We start from the raw sequence: 11,076 nt of genomic DNA, 5'->3' as shown, positions 1-11,076 counted from the left end.
TTTAACCTATAGTTTTAACACCATATCCGCAACCTAGACAAGGATTTCTCTATATCCTTCAATAGTTTCCACAAAAATTTGCTCATGTTCATTATTTCTTTCTTCTCTGCAATACTTGTTAATTCCTGGACATATTTTGAAATAAAATAATTGTATTTTTCCAATACAATAATTTACACAAACACTTTTCATATTTTTCTAAGGGTAAATAAAATAGAGGGCAGTCAAGCTAGTGTATGGCTTTATTTCAATTATCCTTATCACATTTTCTCTCTTAAATGGTTGATGTCTGTACTATTTACACTTGTTACATTTTATTTCAGAGAACATTGTTTAAGAATATGGAAACAAAAAATGCAACAGAGCTGACAGAGTTTGTTCTCACAGGACTTACATATCAACAGGAATGTAAAATTCCTCTGTTCTTGTTGTTCTCAGTTATATACATCATCACCATCATGGGGAATCTTGGTCTGATTGCTCTCATCCACAATGACCTTCAACTTCATATTCCCATGTACTTATTTCTTGGGAACTTGGCTTTTGTGGATACTTGGTTATCCTCCACAGTGACCCCCAGGATGCTGGTCAACATCCTCACCAAGAGTAAGATGATCTCTCTCTCTGAATGCATGACACAATGTTTTTCCTTTTTAGTCAGTGGAACCACAGAATGTTTTCTGCTGGCAACAATGGCGTATGACCGCTGTGTAGCCATTTGCAACCCGTTACTTTATCCAATGATTATGACTAATAGGCAATGCCTGAGAATGCTCATCTCATCATTCGTAGGTGGTCTTCTTCATGCCTTAATTCATACAGGATTTTTATTCAGATTAACCTTCTGTAATTACAACATAATTCATCATTTTTATTGTGACATCATGCCATTGTTGAAAATTTCTTGTACTGATCCTTCTATTAATGTTCTGATGATATTTATTTTCTCTGGCTCAATTCAGGTGTTCACAATTCTCATTGTTCTTGTCTCTTATACACGCGTACTCCTTACGATCTTAAAAAAGAGGTCTGCACAAGGTATAAGGAAGGCCTTCTCCACCTGTGGATCCCACCTCCTATCTGTCTCTTTATACTATGGACCTCTTCTCTTCATGTATGTGCGCCCTGGGTCTGTGCAGGCAGGTGAACAAGATATGATTGACTCTCTATTTTATACTGTTATAATTCCTTTCATAAATCCAATTATCTACAGCCTGAGAAATAAGAGTGTCATAGATTCACTGAGAAAAACATTAAATAGAAATACTTGTATCTGATACTAATGTGTTCCCTTACATGAAAAAACACAGAATGAGGCCAATTAGATGTTGCTATGTGTTGACTATTGTGCAAAGTTTTCTTGGATTCATAATCAACTCATTGTTTTAATGAATTATCTTTAGTAATAAATGTTTTTTTTTTTTTTTTTTTGGCTTGTCTTTTTGTTGTTGTTGTTGTTGTTGTTGCTATCTCTTGGGCCACTTCCGCGGCATATGGAGGTTCCCAGGCTAGGGGTTGAATCGGAGCTGTAGCCACCGGCCTACGCCAGAGCCACAGCAACGCGGGATCCGAGCCGCATCTGCAACCTACACCACAGCTCACGGCAACGCCGGATCGTCGTTAACCCACTGAGCAAGGGCAAGGACCGAACCCGCAACCTCATGGTTCCTAGTCGGATTCGTTAACCACTGCACCACGACGGGAACTCCTAGTAATAAATGTTTTAAAATATTTATATCATAAATATACAGGGAATTTTAATCAAGTGTTCATATAATTCTAAATTAAAGCAGAAATTAAAATTAAAATATTTACATGTGTGCAAATTCCTCAATGTGGCTTTGTATATACATTTATTAAGCACCACAATAGTGTTGTAATCAGAAAGGCATTTGAGTTTAAGATACTTGATAGTAAAACTGCTATTCAGACTGGAGACTCATGTCACATTTACCTCCAAATAATAGGCATATTTGCATTTGAATAAACAGGGTCAAATCATAAGAACTCTGTCAACCATCAAAAGGCCTTTCATTTTACTTTATTTGGGACATGGTGAATCTCACTTCTTGCAGATTCAATTCTCATGTCACACAGAGGAATAAACAGAATAAGAAAGACATGAGGAAAACATGGTAAGGCCAAATGATAAGAGGATGCTCTTAACTCAGTGTGCTTATATGAGGATCTGGAAGGAGTGAGTTGCCTCTCACTCTCTATAGTGCCTTTTGAGGTCATTTCCACCTGATCTTTGTTGTTGGGTAATATGAATATCTGTACTAATTCTGTAAACTAAGAGTTTAGATTGAAGGACTAATTTGGAATGGGCATGGAGAAGAGAGAAATGGCAGAATACGGAGGACATGGTCTCACTCTTTTGAGAACTAAAAAAAAATTGTAAAATAAATAAATCAATAATATGTGTTACAATGTGTTATGGATAAGAGGTTTTAATGTGTATTCCCAAAGTTCACATTAATCTATGCCTTCCAAAATTCACTAAAGTCTCTTCTTTATTGATGTGTTCCCATTTTTATTTCTGTTAAAGATTTTTTGTATAGATGTATTTTTGTATATCATGTATATCATTTCAGTGGATGGTTGGGAAAGATATAAAATATAAACTGTATAAAGCCCACATTTTAGAAGATATTGTACAGATATATTTTTAAAATAGACACAAGGAAATGACATATAAACTATTTAATGTTAATAAGATGAAAAGAATGTTGTTTCAAAGGTACAATTATCTAACCATCCAGAACACCACTGATATTAGATGAAACCTCCCCTTTGTAATACTAGCAATAGAAATATTCTTTATTATGAAGGTGTATCAATGTTTTAACCTTGAGATTTAAGAGGATTCATAGTTCATCTCTCTTTATGCACATGGGTAAACCTTATTTTCTCATCATTTAACAATACCTTGTTCTATTAGGAGTTGCTAACAATATTAAACTCTGTCAAAGAATCAACAAACTTAGGAAGCAAGTGAAAACAAACACTAGTCAATACTAGAAGAGTATTCTAGATCTGTGTTGTGACCAGCTAGAGTAGAATATCATTAGCACATTCATTAGGTATCTGTGAACTCCTCTGTAGTCTAGACTTTTAAAAATTGTTATTTTTCTCTAATATAGTGGTTCTCAAAATATAGTGAGGCTCAGAATCACCTGGAGGGCCTAGGGAAAGAGATTAATAGGCTCTACCAATAGAATTTCTGTTTCAAATGCTAATGCCATAGGTTTTGGACCATACTAGAAAATTACTCTTCTAAATAATCAGATAAGTAAATATTTTAAAAATCAAGGTATTAGAGACCAGTCAACATGGAGTTTCTACACATTTACTCCCTACTTAAACAGTTCTGTGCACATATTTTAAAGATTTCCACTCTTGCTTATACTTTCCTCTATAAATTTGGCAGCGGGATTTAGATTTTAATGAAGCGTCTTTTCCAAAGGATGAAGTATTGTGCACATTTTTATAAAAGTGTCTTGGAAAACATGACCCACACTGATGAAAGCCAATCAAAATCCCATTGCATCATGTCAAGAAAGTTAATGGGAGATACATCTGTGAATTGTAAAAACTAATTAATTGATTGGATAAACTTTAAGACCATCATTCCAAAGAATTTTCATATACAAAGAATTCCTTGAGCTATAATATGATGATGCAGATCTTTATTAAGTACTGAATGTTGGATTCCCACAAAAATCTCATGTTGACACATTAACTCCCAATGTGGTAGTGTTTGGAGTGAACCCTTTGGGAGGATGTTAGGGCTAGATTAAGTCATGAGGGCAAGCCTTTTACAATGGGATATGTGCACTTATAAGAAGAAAAGGGACAAGAGGCTTTTTTTTTTACATGCATATTCAAACAGGAAAGGCCATGTACAATGGCAGTTACCTACTAGCCAGGAAGCAGCAAAATGATTATGTGTAATATCTACTGACCCCTTGTTCTTCAACATCCCATTCTTCAGAACATCAAAAAATAAATGTTTTGGTATAAAGCCAAATAATCTATGACATTCTATTATTGCAGCCTGTGCTATGGTGATTACTAACTCATCAGTGAATCAGAACTGTTACAATCTTAAGGTGTTTAGAGAAAAGACAGAATGGAGTTTCTACATATCTTCTATTCCTTACTTGATCAGCACTATGTAAATACTCTGAAAGTTTCCATTCTCTTATACTTTTCTCCCATTTCTGGATAGCAGGGCAACTCCATACATACATACATACTAATCAATCTGAAAAAATTAAATAAAAAGAAAAATATTAAAAGCAACAAGGGAAAATCAACAAATCATATGCAAGCTAACTCTCGTAAGGATAGCAGCTGATTTTTCAACATAAATTCTGCAGGCAAGAAGGGCGTGGAATGATATACTTAGGATTTTGTTTTCTTTTTAGGACTGCACCCATGGCATAAGGAAGTTCCCAGGCTAGGGGCTGAGTTAGAGCTACAGATACCAGCCTATGCCATAGCCACAGCAATGCAGGATCTGAGCCACATCTGTGACCTACACTGCAGCTCATGGCAATGCCAGATGCTTAACACACTGAGTGAAAGCAGGGAACAAACCCAAATCCTCACAGATCCTATTTGGGTTTGTTAACTGCTGAGCTGCAAAGGGAATGCCTATTTAGGATTTTCAAAGGGGTAAAACCTACAACTGTGAATATTCTAGCTAGCAAGCCTCTCATTTAGATTTGAAAGAGAAATCAAAATATTTACAGACAAGCAAAATCTAAGAGAATTCAGCACCACCAAACCAGCTTTACAACAAATGCTAAAGGAATATTTCTAGATTGAAAAGAAAAGCCCTAAACTATAAACAAGAATATTATGAATGGAAAAGATCATGAGTAAAGGTTAACATGAAATAAAAGTAGGAAATTATCCACAAATCTGTTATCAAAACCAGCAATCATGAGAAGAGGAGAGAACAAAGGCATAATATTAAAAATGCATTTGAAATTAAAGATTTTAAAAATATTTTAAACATAATTTTTATTTTTTCCATTATGTCTGGTTTACAGTGTTTTGTCAGTTTTCTATGGTACAGCAAAGTGACCCAGTTACACATACATATATATATTTTTACTAACAATTCAAAACAATCTGATATATGTATGGAATGCTATATCAAAAGCTCATGGAAACTGAAAATTAAAAAGCTACAATAGATGCACCCATAAAAAGAAAAGAGCAATCTGAGTGTAACACTAAAGATAGACATCAAATCACAAGAAAAGGAAAAAATCACAAGAGAAGAGAACAAAAGAAGAAAGGAAGAAAAAAAATCCAATAACAACAAAGCCAAAGAAATTCTACAAATTGCAATGAGTATATACATATCAATAATTACCTAGAATTTAAGTGGATTAAATGCTCCAACCAAAAAACACAGACTCACTGAATGGATACAAAAATAAGACCCACATGTATGCTATCTACATGAGACTGACTTCAGATCTTGGGAAACATACTGACTGAAGGTGAAGGGATGGCAGAAGGTATTCCATGCAAATAGAAAGAAAAAGAAAGCTGGAGTAGCATTATTCATATCAGACAAAATAACTAAAATAAGAAAAATGTTATGAGATAAAGAAGGGCACTTATTGATCAAGGGATAATTCCAAAAAAAAGACATGACAATTATAAATATATATGCACCCAACATAGGAATACCACAATATATAAGGTAACTGCTAACATCCATGAATGGAGAAGACAGTAACAACACAGTAATAGTGGCAGACTTTAATACCCACTTACAGCAATAGACAGATCATCCAAACAAAAAGTCAATAAAGAAACACAGGCCTTAAATGACACATTGGACCAGCTAAACTTAATGATATCTACAGAATATTCCATCCCAAAGCAGCAGGATACATTTTCTTCTCTTGTACACATGGAACATTCTTCAAGGACAGATCACATCTTAGGACATAAATCAACCCTCAGTAAATTTAAGAAAATTGAAATCATGCCAAGCATTTTTCTGACCACAACACTATGAGACTCTAAATCAACCACAAGGAAAAGGCTGCAAAAAAAAAAGCCAACAAACAAACAAAAAAACAAAACACAAACACATACAGGCTAAACAATATGCTACTAAACCACCAACAGATCACTAAAGAAATCAAAGAAGAAATTTAAAAAATGCCTAGAGACAAATGACAACGAAAACGTGAGGATAGAAAACATATGACATGAAGAAAAACAGTTCTAAGAGGGAAGTTTATAGCAATACAATCTTACCTCAGGAATCAAGCAAATCTCAAATAAAGAATTTAAACTTGAACTTAAAGCAATTAGACAAAGAAGAAAAAGAAAACCCAAAGTTAGTAGAAGGAACGAATTCATGAAGATCAGGGAAGAAATAAATGAGATAGAAATGAAGAAAACAATAGAAAATATCAATGAAATAAAAAGCTGTTTCTTTGGAAAGATGGAGAAAATTGATAAACCTATAGCCAGACCCATCAAGAAAAAAAGGGAGAGATCTCAAATCAGTAAAATTAGAAATGAAAAAGGAGAAACTAAAACTGACACCACAGAAATACAAAGGATATAAACGATTACTATGAGCCACTGTATGCCAATAAAATGGACAACCTCAAAGAGATGGAAAAATTATTACAAAGGTGCAACCTTGCCAGACCAAACCAGAAAAAAATAGAAAAATATGAATAGACAAATCACAAGTATGGAAATTGAAACAATGTTTTAAAAATTCCAAAAATCAAAAGTGCAGGATCACACAGCTTCAGAGGCAAATTCCCTCAAACATTTAGAGAGGAGTTAGCACCTATCCTTCTGAAACTCTTTGAAAAAATAGCAGAAGGAGCACTTCCAAGCTCATACTATGAGGTAACCATCACCAAAACCAAAGATGCCAAAGAAAGTGAAATTAAGACCAATATCACTGATGAACACAGAGGCAAAATCCTCAACAAAATATTAGCAAACTGAATCCGACAATATATTAAAAGGATCATACACCATAATCATGTGGGATTTATCCCATGGATGCAAGAATCCTTCAGTTGATTGATGAATCAATCAATGTGATATATACCACATTAACAAAGTACAGAATAAAAATCATATAATCACATCAATTGATGCAGAAAAAGCTTTTTGACATAATTCAACACCATTTCTGATAAAAAAAAAAACTCGCCAAATGAATGAGTTCCAATTGCAGCTCAACAAGTTAAGATCCAACATTGTCTCTGTGAGGATGTGGGATTAACCCTGGCCTGACTCAGTGGGTTAAGGATCTGGAAGCGCAGCAAGTTGTGGCATAGGTTGCAGATGGGGTACAGATCTAGTGTTACTATGGTTGTGGCACATGCCTCAGCTGTAGCTCTGAGAATTTCCATATCCCAAAGGTACAGCTGTAAAAGAAAAGAAAAAAATCTCTAAAATGTAGGCATAGAGGGAACCTACCTCAACATAATAAAGGCCATAGATGACAAACCCACAGCTAACATCATTCTCAATGGTGAAAAGTTGAATGCATTTCTACTAAGATAAGGAACAAGACAAGGCACTCCACTCTTGCCACTTTTATTCATTATAGTTTTTGAAGTCCTAGCCATGGAAATTAGAGAAGAAATAGAACTAAAAGGGTCCAAACTAGAAAATAAGTAGTAAAACATTCATTTTTGAAGATTAAATGATAGTATACATAGAAAATCCTAAAGATGCTACCAAAAACTACTAGATCCCACCAATGAATTTGGTAAAGTTGCAGGATACAAAATTAAACCCAGAAATATCTTGCATTTCTGTACACTAATAATGAAAGATCATAAAGCAAAATTAAGGAAATAATCCCATTTACCATTGGCATCAAAGAGAACAAAGTACCTAGGAATTAAGCTACCTTAGGAGACAAACTCCGAAAACTACAAGATGCTGATGAAGGAAATCAAAGATGACACAAACTGGAGTTCACACTGTGGTGCAGCAGAAATGAATCCAACTAGTATCCATGGGGATGTGGGTTCCATCCCTGGCCTTTCTCAGTGGGATGGGGATCTGGTGTTGGCATGGGCATGAGCTGTGGTGTACATTATAGACATGGCTTTGATCCCATGTTGATGTGGCTGTGGCATAGGCCAATAGCTATAGCTCCTAATTGACCGATATCCTGGGAACTTAAATATGCTGTGGATGCAGCCTTAAAATTAAAAAAAAAATACAAACAGAGAGAAAGATATATCTTGCTCTTGGATTGAAAGAATCAATATTGTCAAATACACTATAGTACCAAAGGGAATCTGTGGATTCAATGCAATCCCTATTAAATTACCAATGACACTTTTCATAAAACTAGAACAACAACAAAAAAAATTGTATGGAAACATCAAAGACCCTGAACAGCCAAAACAATACTGAGAAAGTCAAACAGAGTTGGGGAATTAGACTCCCCATCTTCAGAGTGTACTACAAATCTACAGTCATCAAAACCCCATGTTACTGACACAAAAACAGAAACACAGATCAATGGAACAGGATAGGAAGCCCCAAACTAAACTCATGCACCTATGGTCAATTAATCTACAGCAAAGGAGGCAAGAATATACAGTGGAGAAAAGATGGACTCTTCAATAAGTGGTGCTGGGAAAACTAGACATCTAAAGGTCAAAGAATGAAATTAGAACACTCTCTAACATCGTATGCAAAAATACACTCAAATGCATTAAATACCTAAATAAAAGACTGACTACTATAAAACTCTTAGAGGAAAACATAGGCAGACACTGTTTGATACAAATCACAGCAATACCTTTCTTGATCCACCTCCTAAAGTAATTAAAATATGAACAAAAATAAACCAATGGAACATAATTTAACTTAAAAACCTTCGCATCACAAAGGAAACTGTAAACAAAATTAAAAACAACCCACAGAATGGGAGAATATCTCTGCAAACAAAACAACTGACAAGGGATTCCTCTCCAAAATATGCAAACAACTCATATGGCTCAATATCAAATAAAAAAACAATCTAAGCAAAAAAAAGGTCATATGATCTAAGCAGACATTTCTCCGTAGAAGACAAAAAGATGAAAAAAAAAATACTCAACATTGCTAATTACTAGAGAAAGGCAAATCAAATCATATTGACTTATGACCTCACATCAATCAGAAATCCTTCTTCAAAAAGACTGTAAATAGTAAATGCTGGAGAGGGTGCAGAGAAAAAGGACTCTCATACACTATTGTCAGAATTATACATTTGTACAGCCACTATGGAAAACAGTGTAGAAGGGCCACAAAACACTAAAACTAGAACTACAACATGACCCAGCAATCCCACTCCTGGGCATATATGTGGAGAAAATAATAGTTCAATAAAATACAAGCACTCCAATCTTCATTGTAGCACTATTTGCAGTTAGCTAAGACATGGAAGCAACCTAAATGTACATTAATAGAGGAGTGGATAAAGAAGATGTGGCACATGTAAACAATGCAACATTACTTAGTAATTAAAAAAGGATGAGGAGTTCCCGTCGTGGCGCAGTGGTTAACGAATCTGACAAGGAACCATGAGGTTGCGGGTTCGGTCCCTGCCCTTGCTCAGTGGGTTAACGATCCGGCGTTGCCGTGAGCTGTGGTGTAGGTTGCAGATGCGGCTCGGATCCCGCGTTGCTGTGGCTCTGGCGTAGGCCGGTGGCTACAGCTCCGATTCAACCCCTAGCCTGGGAACCTCCATATGCCGCAGGAGCGGCCCAAGAAATAGCAACAACAACAAAAAGACAAAAGACAAAAAGACAAAAAAAAAAAAAAAAAAAGATGAAAAAAACTAGAGAGTTTTATACTTAATGATAGACAAAGGCAAATATCATAAGGTATCACTTATTTGTGGAACCTAATAGTGATACAAATAAACTTATTTAAAAAACAGAAACAGATTCACAATCTTTAAAATCAAACTTATGGTTACCAAAGGGGACAAGTTGAGGGGGGGAGAATGCTTTGGGGGTTTGTAATTGGCATATGCACACTATTGTATATGGAATGGATGGTCAATGGGACTTACTGTATAGCACAGGGAACTCTATCAAATTTCTGTGGTAACATACATAGGAAAAGAATCCGAAAAACATGGATATGTCTATATGTATAACTGAATCACTTTGTCATATAGCAGAAATTATCACAACATTGTAAATTCATACATTTCAATAAAACTTTAGAAAGAGAAAACCCAATGAAGAAATGGGCAGAAGATCTAAATAGACACTTATCCAAGGTAAACATGCAGATGGTCAAGCAACACATGAAAAGATGCTCAACATCACTAATTACTAGAGAAATGCAAATCAACACTAAATGAGGTACCACCTCACACTGGTTAGAATGGCCATCATCAATAAATCAAAAAATAACAAATGCTGGAGAGGGTGTGAGAAAAGGGAACACTCCTACACTGTTGCTGGGAATGTCAATTGGAAAACAGAATGTAAATATTTCAGAAAATGAAATATAGAACTATCATATGACCCAGCAATCCCACTCCTAGGCATACATCCTGACAAAACATTCATTCTAAAATTTACATGCTGAACTATACATGTGAATCTGGGATGAATCCCACCTGGTCATGCTGTACAATCTTTTTGATATGTTGTTACATTCGGTTGTCTAAAATTTTGTTGAGAATTTTTGTGTCTATATTCATCAAAGATATTGGCTGATAGTTTTCTTTTTTGAGGCTATCTTTGTCTGGTTTTGGAATTAGGGTGATGGTGGCACCATAGAATATCTTGGGAGTGTTCCTTCTTCCTCAACCTTTTGAAAAAGTTTAAGGAGAATGGGCACAAGCTCCTCTTTGTATGTTTGGAAGCATTTGCCTGTGAAGCCATCTGGTCCTGGACTTTTATTTGTAGGGAGTGTTTTTAATGACCTATTCAATTTTATTTCTAGTGATTGGTCTGTTCAGTTGATCTATTTCTTCTTGATTCAGTTTTGGCAGGCTGTAAGACTCTAGAAAATTATCCATTTCTTCCAGATTGTCAAATTTGT

At 35.2% G+C, this 11,076-nt stretch overlaps 1 protein-coding gene across 1 annotated transcript; it reads left to right on the top strand.

The window, feature by feature from the left end:
• LOC110256349 (olfactory receptor 5H8-like) lies at positions 303-1,277 on the top strand. The gene has a single exon (XM_021069831.1). The coding sequence runs from the start codon at positions 342-344 to the stop codon at positions 1,275-1,277; it is 936 nt and encodes a 311-aa protein (XP_020925490.1). The 5' UTR covers positions 303-341.

The sequence above is a fragment of the Sus scrofa genome, chromosome 13 (genome assembly GCF_000003025.6).
Source record: "Sus scrofa isolate TJ Tabasco breed Duroc chromosome 13, Sscrofa11.1, whole genome shotgun sequence".
In the NCBI taxonomy this organism is placed as follows: Eukaryota; Metazoa; Chordata; class Mammalia; order Artiodactyla; family Suidae; genus Sus; species Sus scrofa.
This window is presented reverse-complemented; position numbering and strand designations above follow the sequence as displayed.